The 22983-nt window shown below is 39.6% G+C and overlaps 1 protein-coding gene across 22 annotated transcripts in view; it reads left to right on the top strand.

The window, feature by feature from the left end:
- Nucleotides 1–22169, top strand: part of MAGI1 (membrane associated guanylate kinase, WW and PDZ domain containing 1) — a 680038-nt gene extending 657869 nt beyond the window's left edge. For 12 of the 22 annotated variants that reach the window (XM_039477259.2, XM_074404507.1, XM_074404511.1 and 9 more), the window contains 5 exons: nucleotides 10781–10874; nucleotides 11002–11062; nucleotides 12139–12282; nucleotides 14422–14560; nucleotides 18606–22169. In XM_039477259.2, coding sequence (XP_039333193.1) covers nucleotides 10781–10874; nucleotides 11002–11062; nucleotides 12139–12282; nucleotides 14422–14560; nucleotides 18606–19336 — 1169 coding nt within the window. In that variant the 3' untranslated portion in view covers nucleotides 19337–22169. Of the gene's footprint in view, nucleotides 1–10780; nucleotides 10875–11001; nucleotides 11063–12138; nucleotides 12283–14421; nucleotides 16504–16619; nucleotides 16709–18605 lie in introns of those variants that run through there. The other 10 variants (XM_074404515.1, XM_039477268.2, XM_039477266.2 and 7 more) reach the window with 3 other exon arrangements.
- Nucleotides 22170–22983: the final 814 nt, after the last annotated feature.

Here is a 22983-nt window from a genome sequence, read left to right as displayed (position 1 = left end):
CAGCCTTATTCATCCCTAACTAAATATACCCTTTAAATTAATGTGAGCCATTGTTACTAACCCATACCTCACCCTCTTATGTAATTAATCCTCTAGCCCTGTGACTCTGTCTTGCTACAGATACAAAAGTTTCAGAAAAATCTTCACCCTTTCCCCAACTTATTTAGTTTTTGATGTTCTTGTCTTCAAAACTATAAAATAGTTTTAATACAGGTGGTACAGATGCCCTGATATGTATAATATACACTGTATAATGTGGTGACATGACAAAACCTGCATGGTGGCAATTCAGAGCCAGTACTATGTTTTTTTAGAAGAAGTGAATACATCAAAGTTTTTTATTTAATGGGAGAATCTAAAGTTTGTGTCTACTGGATTTGTCCCTAACTTTTAGATGTCAATGAAGAAAGAATGAAATCTCTATAATTTTGATAGATTATATCTGCATTAAACTAGGCCTATCATATCATTGTTTGTTTGTTTGATTAGTTAAATTCAAATCTTTGGTTCTTTTATATGAGTAGTGATTCTGCCAGGGAACATTGGCATTGTCTGCAGTGGGTGCAAGTAGCATCTAGTGAGTAGAGGTCAGAGATGCTTCAGAACATCCTACGGAACACAAAACAGCCATCACAATAAAAAGTTACCCAGCACAAAATACAAATATCCACTGTATTACTCATGTTTAATAAAAGTTAAGTTGAGGCTGGGTGTGGTTGCTCACGCCTATAATCCCAGCACTTTGGGAGGCGAAGATGGGCAGATTGCCTGAGCTCAGGAGTTCGAGACCAGCCTGGCCAACATGGTGAAACCCTGTCTCTACTAAAAATACAAAAATTAGCCAAATGTGGAGGTGCATGCCTATAGTCCCAGCTACTTGGTAGGCTGAGGCAGGAGAGTCGCCTGAGCCCAGGGTGCGGAGGTTGCAGTAAGCAAAGATCACACCACTGCACTCCAGCCTGGACAACAGAGCGAGACTCGTCTCAAAAAAAAAAAAAAAAAAAAAAAATTAAGTTGATACACTAATGTCAGGAAGTATAGATCCTTTAGAGAATTAGGTCCTGAATATTCACTTTATTCTAAGCTGACTTTGCCCTTGGGAGGAAAGTGATACTTTTCTCAAGACGTTTAAATGTCTTTTCGTCTTGCTATATATTTTATAAAATGTATATTCTAAAATCAGTGAGTTTCTCAAGGAAAAAATTTGTTTTATAAAGATAGTATGATAAAAACTCTATGCCATATCTCTGTAAATAAGAAAATTAGAGGTTTCATCTGAAAGTTATTTACTAAATGAGTATTTTTATATACTAATTGCTAGAAAGTGAACCTTATAGTTACAGATTTGAGAGGTATAGCTGGTGCCTTACAGAAAAGGTAAATGCAAAACCAAACAGTAAATATTTGAAAATTGTTGATTGCAAGAACAGAGAACTTTCTCTGCACCAAAAATATCCCACACTAAATGCGGAGGAAAAAATTGACTTCTTGAATGATGGTCTTCTTCATGCTCCTTCAAATGCGTGGTTACTAATTTGCCATCTGGTCTGGAGTTCATTCTGCCAATTCACCACTCTGGAAAGCTATTACAATTTAGGAAAGTGGTCACAAGATGATATAACATAGGTTCCTAATGGGAAGGATGAAAGAAGCCAGAAAATACAGTGAGAAGTGATTGAGAGAGCCAAATGCGGTCCAGACATCCCTCCTTTCATTGCGCTTCACTTTATTGCGCTTTGCAGATACTGCCTTTTGTACAAACTAAAGGTTTGTGGCCACCCTGCTTTGAGTGAGTCTGTTGGTGTCATTTTTTCAACAGCAGATGATCACTTTGTGCCTCTGTGTCACATTTTGGTAATTCTCACAATATTTCAAGCTTTGTTAGTGTTAATTATTATTACATCTGCTGTGATGACCTGTCATCAGTGATCTTTGATGTTGATATTGTAGTTGTTTGGGGGTGCCACAGACCATACCCACGTAAGATGACCAACAATTAATAAATGCGTGTGTTTTGACTGCTCCACTGGCCGTTCCCCATCTCTGTTCCTTTCCTTGGGCCTCCCTTTTCTAAGATAGAGCAATATTGAAATTAAGGCAATAAATAACCTTACAGTGGCCTGTAACTCTCTTCATGTGAAAGGAAAAGTCACACATCTCTCACTTTAAATCAAAATGATTAAGCATAGTGAGGAAGCCATGTCAAAAGCTGAGATAGGCCAAAAGCTAGATCCCTCGTGCTAAACATTTATCCAAGTTGTGAATGCAAAGGAACATTTCTTAAAGGAAATTAAAAGTGCCACTCCACAGAACACATGAATTTTAAGAAAGCGAAACAACTTTATTGCTGATATGGAGAAAGTCTGAGAGGTCTGGATAGAAAAATCAAACCAGCCACAACATTCCCTTAAGCCAGAGTCCAATCCAGAGCAAGTTCCTAACTCCTCAATTCAGTAAAGGCTGAGAAAGGGGAAGAAAGCTGGAGAAGATAGTTCAAAGCTAGCGGACGTTGGTTCACGAGATCTAAAAAAATAAACCATCTCTATAACATAAAAGTAGAAGGGAAGCAGCAAGTGCAAATGTAAAAGCTGCAGTAAGTTTTCCAGAGAATTTAGTTAGTAAGATCATGGACAACAACAGATTTTCAGTGTAGAAAAACAGTCTTCTATTGAAAGAGGATGTCATTTAAGACTTTCCTAGCTAGAGAGGAGATATCAGTGGCTAGTTTCAAAGCTTCAAAGGACAGGCTGACTCTCTCATTAGGGGCTAATGCAGCTGATGATCTTAAGTTGAAGCCAGTGCTCCTTTGACTATTCTGAAAATCCTAGAACCTTCCAGAATGATGCTAAATGTACTCTACCTGTGCTTTAGCGATGGAGCAACAAAGCCTGAATGACAGCACATCTGTTGTGCTGTGGTTTATTAAATATTTTAAGCCCACTGTTGAGACCTACTACTTAGGGAAAAAAAAAATTCTTTCAAAATATTACTGCTCACTGACAATACACCTGATCACCCAAGAGTTCTAATGGAAATGTACAAGGAGATGAATGTTGTTCTCATGCCTGCTAATACAACATCCATTCTGCAGCTCATGGGTCAAGGAGTCATTTTGACTTTTAAGTCTTACCATTTAAGAAATACATTTTGTAAGGCTGTACCTGCCATAGATACTGATGGCTTTAATGGATTTGGGCAAAGTAAATTGAAATTCTTCTGGAAAAGATTTACCCTTCTAGATTCCATTAAGAACATTTATGATTCATGAGATGAGGTTAAAATGTTGATATTAACAGGACTTTAGAAGAGTTGATTCAAACCTTCATGGATGACTTTAAGGGGTTTGAGACTTCAGTGGAGGAAGGAGCTGCAGAAGTTCCTTATGGTGGAAATAGCGAAGTACAATTGGAAGTGGGACCTGAAGATATGACTGAATTGCTGTAATCTCATGATAAAACTTGAACAGATGAGGAGTTGCTTCTTATGGATGAATAAGAAAATGGTTTCTTGAGATACAATCTACTGGTAAAGATGTTGCAAACATTGTTGAAATGACAAAGGATTTCAAATATTACATCAGCTTAGTTAATAAAGCAGTGGCAAAGTCTGAGAGGATTGATGCCGATGTAAAAAAAAAATTTCTCCTGAGGCTAAAATGCTATCAAACAGCATCACACTGCAGAGAAATCTTTCGTTAAAAGAAAAGCCCCACTATGTGGCAGATTTCATTATTGTCTTATTTTAAGAGGTTGCCACTCAACCTTCAGCAGCCACCGCCCTGATCAGTCAGCAGGCATCAATATCAAGGCAAGACTCTCTATCAGCAATAAAAGATGACAACTCACTGGAGGCTCAGATGATCATTATTAGCATTTTTTTAAAAATAAAGTATTTTAAAATTAAGATATGTAATTAAACATAATGCTGTCGCACACTTAATAGACCACAGTATAGTGTAAACACAAATTTTATATGCACTGGGAAACCAAACAATTTGCATGACTCACTTTACTGGAATACTTGCTTTTTTATTGCCATGGTCTGAAACTGAACCCGTGATATATCTGGGTTATGCTTTGTGTATAAATTTAGACACATTTATCTACATGCCATGGAAAGATTTCAAATGGACTAACCCAAAAGAACAGGACCCAGGGATTGACTTGCTGGGTTTATAATTGGTCAATCTTAACGTGAGAATGAGAACATCCAAAAAAGGAAAGAAAGTACTCCCTGAGCAAAGAGCTTAGAAAAAGAATTTGAAGTCAGTAAAGACATACCTACTCAGAAGCAACTTATTCTATAGTGTAGATTGTAGATGTTGACTTAATTTAATAAAATACACAGCTGGGCGCACATACCTGTAATCCCATCACTTTGGGAGGCTGAGGCGGGAGGATCACTTGAGCTCAGGAGTTCCAGACCAGCCTGGACAACATAGCGAGACCTTGTCTCTACTAAAAATTCAAAACAATTAGCTAAGAGAGGTGGCATTCACCTGTAGTCCAACTGTTTGGGGCAGGGAACAGGAGGTGCTGAGGCAGAAGGATGGCTGGAGCCCAAGAGGTTGAGGTTGAGGCTTCAGTGAGCCCTGATGATGCCACTGCACCAAGCCTGGATGACAGAGTGAGACCCTCTCTCAAAACAAACAAAATAAAACAAAATGCCCTGGGAAAAAAACTTTTTTAAAGCCTGAACACCAAAAATTATCATGCAGGATGGATTATTCAATAACAGTTGGCATTATAAAGGCAATTTTAAAATTTAAATACTCAGGAAATATACAATTCACATAGACATCGTGTGCTACCTTGGTTAGAAAAAAGTAAACATAAAACTGGTACAAGATAGGTGAGGATTGTTTTTTTTGTTGTTGTTGTTTTGTTTTGTTTTGTTTTTGAGATGGAGTCTTGCTCTGTTGCCCGGGCTGGAGTGCATTGGTGCAATCTTGGCTCACTGCAACCTCTGCCTTCCTGGTCGCAGTTCAAGCAATTCTACTTCAGCCTCCTAAGTAGCTGGGATTACAGGCACTAGCCACCATGCCCAGCTAATTTTTGTATTTTTTAGTAGAGATCGGGTTTCACCATGGCCAGTCTGGTCTTGAACTCCTAACCTCATGATCTGCCCACCTCAGCCCCTCAAAGAGCTTGGATTACAGGCATGAGCCACTGTGCCCAGCTGAGGATTGATATTTTTTAAGGCAGCATATGTTCTACTGAGCATGTGATTTCATCCAAGATGTTTCAGGAATTTGGTTGCTGTGATTATAAACCTCTTCTCTAGTTACTTTGTAAGTGCCAGAAGCCAGGTAAAGGGAATCAAGTCTGGCAGAGGGCAAATATGCGATGTTCATCTTTTAAATGGGGCTGAGAAACAACATCTTGGAAATTAGAGGTGAAGCAGATTAGAGGGATCTAGATTTATCAAAAGATCTGGGAGATCCAGGAGGATTCTGCAAACCCCTAGAAGACAGTGACCATTATAGTTCAGTGAAGGGAAAATCATGCTGGATGTACTTCCTTTCTGTGGAAGTGTGTTGGACATAGTCGATTCCAAGGTAAAATGGAGATGCTGATGCCGCAGGTCTCCTTCAAGTCTTTTATCTAATATTTACTTCATTTGGTGGTCCAAAGACCATTTGTTTCATGGTATCTTAAAGGACTGAAGGTCTTCACTCAGAGTGGTTTCTAAGCTCTCAGAAATCCATCACCTGGGTCGGGCATGGTAGCTCAGATCTGTAATCCCAGCACTTGAAGCCAAGGTGGGTGGATTGCCTAAGCTCAGGAGTTCGAGACCAGCCCAGGCTACATGGTGAAACCCTGTCTCTACTAAAATACAAAAAAATTAGCCAAGCATACTAGCACATGCCTGTAGTCCCAGCTACTCCAGAGGCTGAGTCACAAGAATTGCTTGAAACCAGGAGGCTGGGATTGCAGGAAGTCAAGATCATACCACTGCCCTCTCCAGAGGAAAAAAAAGAATTCATCAGGTCTGGAACACTGTTCTTGAAACCCTACGATGGCCTTTGAAAAGATGCTCTGTCATTTGTGCAGTGCGTGGGTCTACTCTGAGTCCATTTCTGTGTCAGTTCATGCTACCTAATTCTTTGTTCTTGTCATTGGTCGCCTCATTCTTTCTCCAGTTTCACTATGCTCAGTCTCCAGTTTCCCTCACTCTGCTTCCCACATTTCTCTCTGACTTTTCCAACAAAAACTCCAAAATGTGATTCCCCTTCCCTTGGCATTATTGTATGCTAGAAGTTCTGGCAGGCCTCTTTTCACAGATTCTGGTCAGGCCAAGGTTGGGGGAGTTCTTACCTTCTCTGCTTTGATTCTCTTTGGGAACAGGGTGGACAATTCGGGAGGGCAGAACCTTCTCTCCTGTGAGATATGGGTAAGGGATGAATAAATATACAATGGCAGCACAGAAGGCCTCAGAGAATAGCTGAACATACTGAATCTGAACTTGAAATCTAAGAAGTGAAACGACATTTGCATTCTATGGAGATGCCCCATGGAGTGGGAGAGACACTTTAATCAGACAGGGACAGAAGCTCACTGAGCCAGGTAACATGGAATCATGAGATTGAATGAAAACATAATGAAAATCTTTAGGAGCTTAAAAATACATTATTTGGATGATGGTCCTAAATTTGCACTTCAGATACTCTGATTCAAAGTGTTTGCTTATATAGGAGGTAGAACTTGGCAGCATATAGATACTGCTATTTTCTTGGCAAAGGCATTAGAATAGTAAAAAGTGTCCCCAAACTTTTCAAATATTTATGGGATCCAAATTTTCCTGTGTCGCTCTTAGATATTTATTACATATGTGTTTAGTCATAACAATATTTACGACAGGAATAATTGTATCCTTTGTTGATTTGCTTGGCTTTCGACGTGGATTCCATAAGGGGAGGCTAAGGATGTTAACATGGGAACCAGGTTAGAATTGTAATCACTTGTCACAGATAGATAGATTGAAGCCCAAGACGGAAGCTCCTGTTGGAAGAGTAAGTGCTGAGATTTGGAACAGTCCCTGGACAGGGCTATGAGATCTAGGATTTGCCTCTCTTGATATATGACTGCTATGGAAAGTGTAGTATCCCCATTGTTACTCCTCTGGGAGAGCTAAAGTTGTTATAAACACTGTTTAATAAACGATATCAGATACTTTCTGGAATTCCGTACCCAATCTCTCCATGCACCTGGCAGTTTTAAAAGTCAAATACATTGACAGCTCTTTCTGATACCTTACTGGAGGGCAGGGAGACTCATACTCTTGTTTCAGGCCCTTCTTTTATGTTTTTTCTACTGTAAGGGACTAGTTTTGCTTTGGGATAAAGTTGTAACTTTTTTTATAATGGGCTCATCTCTATTTTAAATAGCTAGAGAGCATTTCAGCAAATACAATCCTGCTATAATTCCAAATGAAGACTTAAAAGTTCATTAAAACAAGTATAACTTTGTTGATAGTATAAAAACATCCTGGAAATCTAGGGTACACACAAAAATTATTTTGGTGCAGCTATGAAGATGGCTCATGAAATCTAGCCATCGAAGCACTCAGTATTTCATATTTTAATTCATCTATGATACTACTTGGTGAAGTTGTTGGTATTTATGCTGTAAAATAGAATTATTTCTTATTTGAAAGGAATGTACCAATTGGATATGATTTTCTTGATACCAACACATAATTCCCATGTAAATAGAAGGCTAAAAGTTTACTGTCAGGCAGGTCCTGGGTTTAATTCCCAGTATCACCTGCTGCTGGAGTGACCTCAGGCATATTAGCTACGTTTTCTACACCCCAGTGTCTTCATTTGTAAACTGGGGCCATAATTGCACTTACTTTATTGAGTGGTAAGAATCCAATGAAGGAATATATGTGTTAATAGACTTAGCACAGTGCTTGGCACGTTGTAAATGATCATTAAATGGTGGTGTTTCGTAGATTAAGAAAAACAGCAAAAGAAGGAAAATGCAGCAAACTCAAATCAACATTTGCATGTTAAAGGTTAATTTTAACATGCTTAAAATTAAGCTTCAACCCAAAAAGAGTTTCACAGAAATACAAATGAAGGAAAAAAATCGCAAATAAAAGCTAGGAATAAAAATAATAAAGGAATTCTGTGTATTGAATTGTTATCTCATCAAATCTTGAAAGCAGCAGAAAGACAAAAATAGTTTGCAAATGGAATCTGATCTGCTTAGAAAGCTCTGGCTACCAACAACACACAAGAAACTCTAACGAGGAACCTCTGTGCAATTCAGTAATTCTAATCACTTTGATTACCAAGAAACATTCTTTTTAGTATCCTGATTATGATTTCCCCATGGCCTGAACAACCCAGTGATTTCTGAGAGTCTCTATAAAATTAATTGCAATGAGCAATATGAAGTTTGCTAAAAGACCAATACATGTGTTTATGAAAGTTCTGGAGAGTCACAGCGATGGGATATATAGCTTGTTTGTCCTATTTAGTGACACAATGAGCACACTTTATGAAATGTCACTGATTCATCACCTTGGTTCTGCTGGTTAACTTCCCTCAAATGGGAGTTTTATGAAGGAGCTAGTATTCCCCCAAAAGCTCTGAAAATAATTTTGTTATAATAGCAGTCATTAAAATATATGAACAATATGCTTTTAATATTATGATGACAATAAGAAATACATGGTACCAAAAATATGCTAATCACTTCCGAGCAGTTTTTGTGTACCAGGCAGTATTCCAAACAATCTTCTTAGATCATCTGTGCTCCAGTTTCCTTAGACAATTATGTTATTCCCCATGTGCAGACAAGGAAATGGAGGCACTGAGAATTTAAGTACCTTTGCTTAAGTCTCATCCAGAAAATTGCAGAGCCTAGACTGCAAAGCCAGATAATACAGCCTGACTTCAGAATTTGACTGAGTCACCATTGTGCTAAACTGTCTCCCAATAAGCCTGAGAAATACCACCTGCCTAGCTTGGACAGTCACAGGCATATTGGTGTAGTAAAGGCTCAGAGGAGTCCATAGAAAACGTTTGGTAAAACAGATTGTGGGAAACATTGTCCCAAAACATGAATGGTATTCACATAACAATTCATTTAATTTAGTTATTTTCTTATTCTTATGCCTTAGCTATAAGAATAATGGGCTTTTATGACTGCAATATATTAACTGTTGAAATCATATTTCACCTTTCTCATTTTGCAGAGAGTTTAAATAACTTACACAAGGTCTCATAGTAATAAAATAGTAGCTGTAATAAATGTGTATTGAATGCTTCCTGTATGTCAGGCACAGAGCTTAAATATTGCACATATTTTTATCCATGAGAAGGGAGTTATTGTCATCACCCCTTTTGACAGATGAGAGAAATAAGGCATACAGCTAATCAGTAGGGAAAAAAAAGATGATTTCATCCCAGGTCTGAATCTCAAGCCCATGCTTTTAGCTACTTGGTGTAGTGAAAATAAAATAATGGGAAGGCAGACCAAAGCTGAGTAATATCCTTGGGGAATAGAAATGGAAGGTAGACCACGGGTAGTTGGGATTTGTGGGCTGTCTTCTGTTCCAGGACTCCAGTGGAAAGAGATGTATTCCAGGTATCTCAGTTTGGAATAGTTAACATATTTTCCTGTAGACACCTTATTAAATCTGATGGGAAGTAAATCACATGTATTCAGCAAACATGAAAGTGCCTACTGGAAGCCATAGGTCTCCTGGAAACTTCTAGACTTAGTGATGCACTGAATTAAATGGGCATGCACAGGTGAATCTTACAGTGGAACTTAACACCACATTTAGCATTTTCTTTATTAGAAAATGTATGCCAAGTTCCAGTCAACCTAAAATTAAATATTAAAAGTACAACCTGCTCATAGTTGGTTGCTGCTTGCCTTGATCTTCATGAAGAAATTATTACTGAATAATTTTATTAGCTATTACTAGAGGAATGGTTACATTTTAATACATGCATGTTGGTGTGCAGTCTGTAGTTGCACTTAAGAGTGTTTTTGGATTCTAAATCTCCGAACTTCTAGAGATTAATGAAGTTGCTTATGAATGTGATTAGTGGAGAAGAAGGCCAATTTATATAGGAATTTAATAATACTCATTTCATGAAGGTGGCTTCATGATTTATATAACTTATATTTACAAACTCTGGCTCTGACTAATGCAAATTTTAAAATTGACTTTTCGTGACACTAAACAAGATCTGTCAAGAGTTCCATATTTTCACTTGTACTTTAGTAAAAGCAACAGGAAAGAAAGTGGATATTATGTGTGTGTGTGTTTAACAAGATGTTAGTGCACTTCTGATTTTAATATTCACTTCAGGAAATCAAGCAGACTCACTAAATATTGCTGATAAATTGCAGGGAAAGTTAGCAGAGACATTTATTATCAGCCTTTAAAATTCTGGGAGATAATCTGCTTTGGTGCAGCACTTTGATGGGACTGCCGTTTTTCAGTGGCAGGGGAGGAGTGAGAAACACCTACCTGGGCTACAATTTTAGAGCAGTGTCTTCTTTGGCAAATCCTGTTTTATTTGTGGAGGTGTCTGTTTGAGAGGAGGATCTTGGGGGCACACATGATCCACATCAGAGATGATCTTAAAATGGTTTATTAAACTCCTAATTGTCTAGAAATTCAAGTCAGACTGTTTGAAATGGGGACAGAGAAGTTAGAGTTATTATTCAGATACAGGGCTTCTGTACCCCTCCTGGCTGGAGGATGTCTTCTCTGAGGCCTTCATTTCTTTATGTTCTGTCCCTCTTTGCAGAGTCCTCGAATGCCACCTTGCTGACCAATGCAGAGAAGATCGCCACCATCACCACCACACACACCCCTTCTCAGCAGGGGACCCAGGAGACAAGGTCAGACATGGCTTTGGTTTCCTTTGTTAAAGGGGAAAAAAGTAACTCTCAGCGTGATAGTTTCTGTCCTTGATTCTCTCAGTTTCCTAATGGGTTGCTCTTATATTTGTTTCTCTCACTTTGGCAGGAATACCACCAAACCAAAGCAGGAATCTCAGTTTGAGTTCAAAGCTCCCCAGGCAACACAGGTGAGCACCATTTCCCTTTTTTCTTTATACTTTGCACATTTCCTTCCAACTTTCTGAAGCTATTTTTATGGGATATTTTTTGAAGCAATTTTTAAAAGAAATATCCTTTTAATTTAAAAGAAATATCCTTTTGTGAGGTAACACACCAAATATGGACTTACAGTTGATTGTCTAGGAAACAGCATTTTATTTTACTACCTTAAAATATTCCTAGATAACCTTTTCTAGGGGGAAAAAAAACACAAAATGAAAAGCAGTAATTTTCACAAGGATCAGCAGTTAGAGAAAGCAAAGCAGCCAATATCTACTCATAGTATTCATAGACATGCTTCTGCCAGGAAAACGTCTTTTTGATAAGGTGTTTCTCTGGCTTGGGAATTTAGGGTGAGATCCACAGAGCAAAATACCTGTCCTCGGCATGGTGAGGGAGACTGTGAAAATAATAGCAGGTGAAACAAAGTTGAGGAACTTTGGATGATGCAAAATTAAACAGATTCTCTTTTTTTATTGAGAGATAGGGGTCTCGCTATGCTATGCAGGCCACACTGAAACTCCTGGATTCAAGCAGTCCTCCTGTCTCAGCCTTCTGAGTAGCTGGTAATACAAGTGTCCAGCTGGGTTCCTTCTTTACTGGTTGACTGGGGGCTTTCAGTTGTCCCTTAGTGATTTTCCTTGGCCAAGATGTGGAGAGGTTCTGTTGGTATCCTCATGATGGGCCCAGCCAGCATTATTGGACACAAGTCCAGGAGGCTGGGCATCCAGCAGTCAGGTAGCTGGTGTCATGTAATAAGGAATTGCCCTGCCCCAAATGCAAATTGCAGCCTCACTGATTAAATTTTAACCCACACGTTATATTAAATACACACATGCATATGGATATGTTCATAAATATTTTCAAATTTTGTATCTCTGACTTCTGAGATTAATGAAGAATCAAGATGATTAATAAACAAGAGTCGCCAAGAGGGGGATAGAGATTGTGGCTTTTTGCCAAATCAGCATAATAGAGAATGTTGGGAAAAAGCCGTATGGACATGGGTTCTCCTAGAATGATTGCATTTAATTTCTTTAAATAGGAGCAAGACTTTTATACTGTGGAACTGGAAAGAGGAGCCAAGGGATTTGGCTTTAGCCTTCGAGGGGGCCGAGAGTATAACATGGACCTCTACGTTCTGCGCTTAGCAGAGGATGGTCCTGCAGAGAGGTGTGGAAAGATGAGGGTGAGTGGGGAGAGGAGTCTGGGGTAGGTGCAAATAAACCATCTGCAGTGACTTCTTGTCGTATATGGTTAGAATGTTCATGTTCATAAGAATTACATTTTCTACAGCTTTCATGATTCTCTAAATGCATGACTGCTATCCTACCAAATATTTCTCCCTAAAGCGTGATTAATTATAACGGCTAAAGTTAGGTGAACAGTTTCAACTCTTTGGGGCTGAACAAGGGATTTAAATTACTTATAAACATATTAAAGTAGATACTCTCCAGAGCCCAGTTCTATAGTTCTTGCGGTTAATCTCATGGAGTAGGCACATCACTGTGGCAGGAATTCTGGGGTACCCTGGGATGCTTAGAAAACAGGAAAACCATGTGGCCCTATAGATTCTGGGCAGTGAGGTCTACTTATCCTCTAGTTGGTTACCAGTGGTCTTACCTTGGCTCAGAGAGAGCAAGTCTACTCTCTGCCTTAGCAAAAAGCCAGGTGTCTACAGCATGAATATTCAGAGTTGCTCTGTAGTACTTAAAACTACAAATTTTAAATACGTAAATGCCAAAAGTCCACTCTGTTTCACAAATATTTGTTACTGTACATGAATGTGCTGTTCTCCTGGGCAGATTAGATGATTAAGAAAACATAAATCATCTACTCATAGATAGGTCACATAGATTGGGACTTACCCGTGGAGAGCCATTTACAACATATTAAAAGAAATCAAGACAGTCAGGCCAGTAAAGGAAAAAAATGAATGCAGTTGGGCCTGAGCAGAAAAAGGGAAAAACTGATTAAGGGTGAGGATCATAACACTTGCACTTAAGCCGCCAGCTTGACGTTTAAGTTTCTTCAGAGTGAATTTTTTTAACATTTTTGTAAAATTGAGAATGTAGAGCATGAATGTGTTTTAAGAAAATTAAACAGTGAAAAATGGTATGTAGTAAAAATGCAGTGTCCAGGGTCAAACGGCATGCCAGTTTCTCTCATATCCTTTTCTTTTGTATGTGCATATACAAGAGAAGACACATGGCGGTACACATTTCTTTTGTTTGAATTTCAGACATAAGGAATTTATTTTCCCTTATCTTTTAGTCACTTTACAAAGTTTCTCATCAAATGAAATATTATTATCATGCTATTTTATATAATGGTGTATAGTTTTACATGATAGGCTCATATATATTACCTGATTTGATCCCAGCAGCTTGGTGGGCGTGGGTGGTGTTATCAGCCTCTTCTGCAAGTAAGAAAGCAGACTCTAGGAAGTTAAAGTACTGTGAGCAAATCAGTTACCAAATGATAGGATTCAAATTAAAGGCTATAGACTTGAAGCTTCTGTTTAGAATATAAACTCTATTTGAGTGGGGATCTGCCCTGTCTTATTTGTTCTTTTATTTCCAGTGCCTAGAATAGTGACTGACAAAAAAATGGATGTTGCATTTAATGTAACAGTCAGGATTATGGTCTTGTCTGAAGTCTCACCTGGGGAAGCGTTGGTTTGTAAGCCCACTCACATGGCTGTTACCAGGATTCAGTGCCTTATAGGGAGGTTCCTCATGTCATTATCTGGGACTCCAGAGCACAGCTCATAACATGCATCAGAGCAAACAAGTGAGAGAAGGAAAGGGGGCAAGTAAGACAGATGACAAAATAGTTTTATGATAAAATAGTTATCATTAAACTATTAAATAAAATACGACAAATAAATAAAATACGACAAAAACAATATGTCGATAAAATACGACAAAATAGTTTTAGTATCATGATAAACTGATATCATGTTTGCCATATTCTGTTTGTTAGAAGCAAGTCACTTGGTCCAGCTCACATTCAAAGGTTGGGGGAGATTGCACAGGTTGTGAATGCAAGGAGGCAGAGATCATGGGAGCCTTCCTAAAAGCTGTCTACCCCAAAACATGCCCTTACTGTTTCTTTTTCCTTTATCACATAATTCAGCATACATGTAGTTTTCTAATTTTCTTGTCTTTCCTTTTTTAGAATGTAATCTCCATGAAGGCAGAGATTTCTGTTAGTTTTTGTCACTGCCACATCCAAAGCAATAGATGTTCTGCCACATGCTTAATAAACATTCAGCAAATCCGTACATGAATTTTAAATCTCACTTAGTTTTCTTTTGCTCCGGCAGATTGGTGATGAAATTTTAGAGATCAATGGTGAGACCACCAAAAACATGAAGCATTCTCGAGCTATAGAACTGATTAAGAATGGTGGCCGCAGAGTTCGTCTGTTTCTGAAGCGGGGAGACGGCTCAGTACCAGAATATGGTGGGTCAAACTATGAAAACATTCCTTCCTTCCCTGGCATGACTCCATGAATTTGTCTCCAGAACGGCAGCAGGAAAGTCTTTTTTGTTTCCCCTATTCACCAGTGTCTTACCAGCCTCTCGCACCATGTGATTATTTGCCTCGCTTGTTCTGAAATCTCTACACATTTCATCCTTTTGCTTGCTTACGTGGACTGGGGCATGGCCTAAGACAAGATCTTTATAGCCCCCTTTCTGATAATCAGAGAGAACATTTTGTCTAGTCCGACCAAGAGCGAAGGAATGTTTGTTTGAACTGTGCCAAACTGTTCCTCAGATCCAGTTGTTAGCACAAAATGACTATATACTCCTTTTAAGAAGCAGGAAAGCAGGTTTCCTGAGTGATATGTTGAGGCACAATTATTTTTTCCTTTTTGGTTACTTGGTGTCTTTATCTAAGAGGCATGAAATTTTGAGAGATTTGGGGGCTTTGCTCACCTCTGTTATGCTCTGTATAAAACACTTCTCCATCCCCCCAGCTGGTTACTCCAAATCAGATCATCTGAGCCCACTACCAACAAACAAACAAACAAAAACTGTTAATATATTAGCCATAATGTTTTTAAATGATAAAGGGTGAAATAGATTCCCAGTGCTCATCATGAGGGAAACATGTGACTATACCTTTCCTTGAGGAAAGCCAGGTTATACATAGAGTTCCTTTGTCATATCTTTAGACTTGATTTGAGTAGACAGCAATGATCTTTACATAGCTTAGTGTTCTGATGGCAAAATATTGTATATGATAATAATTATGTCCTATTTATTTGAGATTTGTGTTTAAAATTAAAAAAAAAAAAAAAAAAAAAAAAAAAAAGCTATGCCCTAGATGTAGGGCTTTTTTTCCCAACCAAAGGTCTACAAAAGTTTCTATAGAAACTGTGATTGAATAGTCCCCATATACGTTGGTCCCCTTTATTAGGGATTTATCTATTATCACTCTCTTTTCTGAAAGTCATTCTGCACAATTCCCAGTTGCATTTTCGACTTGATTAGATGTTTAAATCAGATGCAGCTCAAGGAGAAGGATAGCTCCTTGGAGGGGCAGCCTTCCCAGGTGTTGGACATTTGTACAGGTGAAAAATATGAGGGGTCCAAGGTATAGGGGGAGGGTGGGTATCAGATGAGGCCCCTATAAACATGGTCAACCACAGGGGAAGCATTTCGACAACATTTAGATGCCATGGCTGTGCACTGTACTAAACTTCTGACCATTAGGTGTATTGATACCACTGAAACTGTGTAACATTGTCTCCCTTTTCTGTCTTCCCTATGCTTCTGTTGGATGTGATATTTCATTTGAGAGTCATCGTCAGTAACCTGTGTACCTTCTCAAAACCTATGTCTGTTGCACTGAGGATGAAAATCCAACACTAACAAATGTTCTTTGGGCTAAAAATAAAGATCATTTAAATACACGGTTTTCCAAGGGTTAAACCTGCCAGGGTTGTGCTACTGTAATGTCTCCATGCGTCATTTGGACTAAATCTCTCTAGTTCCATTGATTAGAGTCACAAATGGGTTATAATATGTTAAGTTCCAATATTTTTCTGACTTGATTGGAACCTGCTTCTCTGTGAGGCTATTTTTGTAATGAGTTTTTTGTACTTAATTTAACTGCCGCGGTCTTTGGCGGGGGAGGGAAGGGATTTTGTTCTTTTGTTGTTTATTGTTAATGCTCTCCTATGCCAGCCTGTCATTGTTCCAGTTGTTTGAAAAAAAACAAAAACAAAAAAAACAAAACAAAGAAAAAAAAAAGGATGCATTCATTGTCTGGGTTCTCGAGTCACCTGATGGCTGTCTAAAAATGTCACTGTTCCAATTGCGGTCTCTGCAGCCTTATTTGAGTGTTGCCTTAGACTGTCTGACTGGACAAATAAACTCTCTTTGCCCTATGTTAACAAATGCAGATTTTTTTTCTTTTCCTCTGTGTTATAGGGAATCTAAATGTTCAACTTTTTCTCTTTCTCTCTTTCTCTTTCTCTCTGACTGTTCTTGGTGCTGGGCCCTCCCTTCCACAGCGATGATACCTCCTAATATCGCTGCATGTATGAGAAATGAAAAGCTCGGGGAGGCTTGCTTCTACCTTATGGGCCATAATCAAACTACGGTTTGTAGCTCAATCAATACTAGGTGTTTCTGTGCTGTGGCCTAATTTCCTCATTGCTTCCGCTTAGCTCTGTTTTGATATGTTTGGCAATTCATTCTGAGCACCCTGCGTTCTTTGAATTGTAAGTACACTGCTGACCCTGTTGAAGTGTTGCCCCCTCTTGTCTTAAAAGTAGGCATAAGAATCCAATGGTGATCCAAGTACCTTCCTGTATTCAAATCTTCAGATCACCTCTGTTAAAAAACCTGGTTTTTGTTCATTCTTGTAGCCAACTCATCATTTAGAAAGAATGAACTTTATATCATGGAGCCCTGCATCACAGGGCTTTGCTAGATGGGAAGATGAGATTTCCTGCTTGGTCAGGTATCTCTTTGCAAACTACAGTCCATGGACCCAATCCTGTCCATAGCCTGTTTTTGCAAGTGAAGTTTTAATGGCACATACCCATACCCATTCTTCTTGTGTTGCCTGCTTTTATGCCACAGTGGCAGAGTTGAATAGCTGTAATAGAGATGGTATGGCCCAGAACACCCAAATTATTTACTGTTGCCCTTTAGAAAAGGTTGGCTGACCCCTGCTTTTGGCTTTTCTCTTGCTTTTGTTAAAAACCCACTCTAGGGTTTGGGAAGTTCTTCACGAAACAGATTAATTGCTAAATACTGACCTTGCTGCCTCATGAAAGATCCTTCAAGAGCCCCAGTGAGCCCTTAGTCTCTGAGTATCACATGAGTCTGCCCTCCACACTGCTGCACCTTGTTTCAGGCGCTTTGCTGGGAATAGTGTCATGTGGATAACTTCTTGGGTTTAGTTGCCATAAAGCATCCCAGCCTTGAAAAGAGCTCTTCTCAATTCAGGACACTGCCTAAAACATTTGCACTGTCATTTCAAATAATGAATAATGATAAATAGAGGCCATTAGGGGCTGCCCTGCTTTTAAACCTGTGGAAACCTTGATGTTATAGGAAGCATCCCAGTGACTCCAAGCTCTTACATGTCACTATGACTACATCCCATATCATAAAGAAAAAGTGCCTCTAAACTGAAAACTTTATCTGACTCCCATCCAATCTCAAATGTGTACCTAACAGCCTCTCTTCCCCTCCCTTTTATCTACCAGAAAACACATTTTAAAAACAGTTCCTTATTTATTTTTTAAAAACAGTTCCTTATTTTTTAATGTATGCAAAAGTAGAGAAAGTAGTTGAATAATACAAATAGAACAGTTTAATGGGCCCTTGCAAACTATCCCATTTGCCTGCTACCCTGGATTGTTTTTTTTTTAAATAGAAGTATACTTTTGCCTAAGGTAAAATGCATAAATCCTGAGGATACAGTGCAGTAGATTTTTTTACTTCTATATGTGCCCATTTAATCTCCACCCAGATAAGCTATAGATGATTCCCACCCTCCTCCAGAAAGCTTCCCAGGTGCCCCTCCAGATCAGTACCCTAAAATATTTTTAGATAAAGCAAGTGTTCTTTAAAGCAAACAATATTTTTGGGGGGGTTGGGAGAGGGGTGGACGCGGGGGAGAAGGGCTGGGAGGTGGGAAAGGAAGAACAAGGGATAGCTGCAGAGAGGAAACGTTGATGCCTCTAGACAGGCTATTTGGAGTGTGCCTTTAAAAGACTCAAATCATGACTGATTTTTGTCTGTTCTATGCCTCGAGTATGGAGAACAGTCAGCCAGCTCGACGCTGAAAGCCACAAGTACTAGTTTTCAACCCTAACTACATGCAGTTGTCCTAAAATTAACAAGATTCGGTTGGCTTTGAGTCTGACTGCTTTAACAGTTGTTTGCTTGTTGTGACTAATGAGGTCTCGAGTGTGGGTGGGAGCGGGGACAGGAGCCGAGGGGCCTTCCTACCCAACTGTCGCTCTCCTTTATTTTCCTGGCAGACCCCAGCAGCGACCGCCACGGCCCCGCCACCGGTCCACAAGGTGTTCCGGAAGTGAGGGCCGGGCCCGACCGCCGGCAGCATCCGTCATTGGAGTCCAGTTACCTACCCGATCTTCACAAATCATCACCACATGGGGAAAAGCGGGCACACGCGAGGGATCCGAAAGGCAGCAGGGAGTATAGCAGACAACCCAATGAACACCACACCTGGAATGGGACTTCGAGGAAACCCGACAGCGGGGCATGCCGACCCAAGGACCGGGCGCCGGAGGGACCGAGGGACGCGCAGGCCGAGCGCGCGGTGGCCGCCAACGGCCCCAAGAGGCGGTCCCCGGAGAAGCGGAGGGAGGGCACCCGCAGCGCCGACAACACTTTGGAGAGGAGGGAGAAGCACGACAGGAGACGAGACGTCTCTCCCGAGCGGAGGCGAGAGCGGTCACCCACCCGCAGGAGAGACGGCTCCCCCGGCCGGCGGAGACGGTCTCTGGAGAGGCTCCTGGAGCAGAGGAGGTCGCCCGAGCGCAGGGCCAAGTCCACCGACCGGAGGCGCGCGCGCTCCCCCGAGCGCAGGAGAGAGCGGTCCCTGGACAAAAGGAACAGAGAGGACAGAGCCAGCCACCGAGAAAGGGAAGAGGTGAATCTGAAACAGGATGCTGGCAGAAGTTCCAGACATCCCCCGGAGCAGAGAAGGCGACCTTACAAAGAATGTAGCACCGACCTCAGTATCTGAGACGCTGAGTCACATTCCAACCTTTACCGTGTCAAAGGTTCTAAGAGGAAGGTCACAAACCTGAAATTATTTAGTTTCTTACCTAATGAAGCATCTGACACCTGATGATCCTATAAATAACAACAAACATTTTATGCATTTGAAATCTTATAAGAAAAAAATATATGAAAAGTATTGTGCCTGATGTATCATATTAAAGAAAGTATTTTTAAATGCATACTTTTTTGGAAATTATTTGCGAAATGCTGGCCCAAAGGGATATGAATTTTGTTTCTACGTAACCTGTAGAATTGTCAAGAATTGTTCCCGTTTTTGGGCAATCTTTTTCTCTCCTGGTTAAATGGGGCTGTTGATCATTTTCTCTAAGTAAGGGAATTTATTGATTAATTAATTTGATATAGAGTGTTATGTAGTGATGTAGTGCTATACTGTAGTCAGGAGTTTTTCTTAAAAGCAGAGAGCAAAAGGCAAAGTTTTATTTGTAAAAGCTGAGGACCCTTTGGGATGGATTAAGTTTGCCGATGATCCTAAAATTAAGCAAACTGTATGACAAGACTACTATTGCAAATGAAGGATATTTATAGCTAAACTGCACAGCACAAAAAAGTTTTATATTGTGAGTTATAGTTGGTTCAGAAAACAGTTTGTACTCTCCCTGGCCCAGGAAGGCACAGAGACAAAAATGTCGGCTACCTTTACCTAAGACAGCCCAAGCACAGACAGTCAGGTTCATGATCATCTCCAGTATCTAATAAAATCTCATTTAAGGCAATGCCATCACAGCTTTGCTCATTTACTACAAGGAACAGACACCAAGCATCTTCCGTGTTGTCTGATTGGAGGCTGAATAGTAGATGGAATGGGGACAGCATGCCTGGTATGAGGATAAGATCTCCAATTTGGAAAGCATGGCCCCCCTTTTTAGTATAAGCCCATGGTTGCCCTTTGCCAAATTGGGGAGGAGGGAATGAGCCTTGGTGGAAGGAACCTCTCTGTTGATATTTAAAGAATTGAGGGCTGTGCGTATTCATTCTTATAAATGCCAATTTCAACTTAAAACCATAGTCCAAGTCTCTAGGTTGGTGGAAGGGAAAGAAAGGAAGTGCTCCCAGTGGTTCTAGATCTGATTGGGAAACTTCTGCCTCATGACTCTGTCCTTTGAGTCTTTGGACAGCAGCACAAAACATAACGATTTTTCTTTTTGAACAGACCCATTCTTTTTGATACCACAGGAGTTGTGGTTGGGTCGGCCATAGCCCCGGGATGTGGTTTAAGAGGATTACTGCCTAGCTGAGCCAAAATGTTTGCTTGTACCTGTTGGACCACTACAGCAAACCTGCTTATAGTGCGTTGTGTATTTCTGTAGTACTTTTGCATTTTCCATACAGACAGAAAACTTTGCAAGTCAATCACTGTTGTTCCCATGGTACTGTAAGAAAAATAAGGAAAAAGAAAAAAAAAAAAAAACCAGCCAATCATTGCGTGTACAGAGCTAAAAACTGTAATTAAGAGAGCCTGTTGGAAAAAAAAAAACAAAAAAAACAAAAAAACAACTGTTGCCTTTTTTTCTTGTATAAAAGAGAATTTTTGACAAAAATTTAGCTGTGAGGAATGTGATATGTGTTTATATTTCTGAATATAGAACAAATTGATTCATGGGGATATATTTTAATGTAAACTAAATCAGGTATGTAAAGTTGTTTTAAAATGGGAGACTATATAAGTAATTCTCTAAAGCTTTAGTTGGTTTGAATTATCATCATTTCCTCCATGGTGAGCCTGCTTGTGAATTATTAAGCACTTGTTTGCATTCTCTGTTTTTCACTCATTTATTTCTTGCAGTGTGCTATGGACTTAATGCTCTTTCTGTATTGATGAAAAGCAGTATGTGGGCCAATCTTTTCATAAAACACTATGCATATATAAATACTACATTGTTCATAGCTTTATTTGACTTATGGGTTTATACGTAACGTTAGAATGAGTAGCTATAGTTGTGTGGACATTTATAAAAGAAGTTCCTTTCCTGGAACAGACACAATACACATTCTATAGCTAAAAAGGAGGGAAAAGTCTGTGAATGCTATTTTTATTATTGAAGTTTTCCATACAAAGCATACATTGAGCTGTAGTAAGGCTGAGGAAGAGTACAACTGAATAATGATGTTCTTTTCCATCAAATTCCTGAGAGTAGACTTGGAGATTTTATTCCCAAGACTCTACTGCTGGGATTCTTCTCACTAGTTCTAACAAAATCTGTGATGTTAAATGACTTATACTCTCAATTGTGGTCCAGAGTTTTAAATAAATGAAATCAAGGTGGATTTGGGGAGTATATCCTGAAGTTAACACCTCGATGTCCTTCTTGTTGTAAGATGATATTTGACATTTTTAAATCTATGTGCTACCCACCTGGGCTTGTCTCAATCTGTGGACTTTTTGGTGTGGCAGTTTCAACTGAATTCCACACATCATATTTGTTTGGAAATATTGTACTGTATAGGGACTATGCATTAAGCAGAAAGATAGAGTTTTTGTTGAACTACTGTAACCTTAAATTGGAAACTGATTCTTGTGAACCTACTTTCCTTAATCCCGTTCCCCTACTTAATGTAAATGTCTTGATGAGAGATGATGGATGAGTATTTTGTATGATGAAATCAGACGATTTAGGCTTTTATCTCCCTCCGTTACACAGTTGATGCCTGAAAGAATGTTGGTGGGGGGGGAGGACTCAACACCCTAATTGTATTTTTTAAGTTTCTTTTGTGAAAGATTTTTTAATGCATTTTTACTGTAAAAATACATGGAAATGTATGCATTCCACAACCTCTATTGCTTCTGCACTGATATCTTCCTTGTCTCTATGTTGTCTCAAATGTATCAGGGTCAAGTAATCAACTGAGGGCCCCTGACTCCAACTCAACGAAATGCCATTGTGCTGAAAGAGCGGGACCCATGCCGTTGCAGCAGCATAGAGAGCCTTGCTACTCAAAGTGTGGTCTGTGGACCAGCTGCCTCATCATCACTGAGGAGCTTGTTAGAAATGCAGACTCTCAGTCTTATTCCAGACCTACTGAGTCAGAATGTGCGTTTAATAAGATCCTCAGCTATGTCATATGCACATGAAAGTTTAAACAGCACAGCATAGTATAGCCTAGAACCCTGGTAATAAACCCTGCCAAACTACAAGCTTCATCACTTATGGTGTGATTCTTGGGCACATTTCTTAAACTCCTCTGAAGCCTCCTTTTCCTCATCTACAAAGGGACATACTTCACAGAGCTAAAGAAAGATGCACATCTTTGGCAATCAGAAGAGTCCTCAGTAAATGACACAACCTTTTTGAGGAGGATTTCTGCATGGTAATGAGTACTCTACTCTTTTTGATGTCCTGGTTTATTTTCCAATCAAAATGAAGAAAAACAATTTTTTTTTTTTTTTTTTTTTTTTTTTTTTTTTTTTTGACACAGGGTCTCACTCTGTCTCCCAAGCTGGAGTGCAGTGGTACAATTGCAGCTCACTGTAGCCTCAACCTCTCAGTTTCAACTGATCCTGCCTGCTCAACCTCCCAAGCAACTGGGACTACAGGTGTACACCACCATGCCCAAATAATTTTTGGTATTTTTATAAAGATGGGATTTTGC

The sequence above is a fragment of the Saimiri boliviensis genome, chromosome 8 (genome assembly GCF_048565385.1).
Source record: "Saimiri boliviensis isolate mSaiBol1 chromosome 8, mSaiBol1.pri, whole genome shotgun sequence".
Taxonomy (NCBI): domain Eukaryota; kingdom Metazoa; phylum Chordata; class Mammalia; order Primates; family Cebidae; genus Saimiri; species Saimiri boliviensis.
This window is presented reverse-complemented; position numbering and strand designations above follow the sequence as displayed.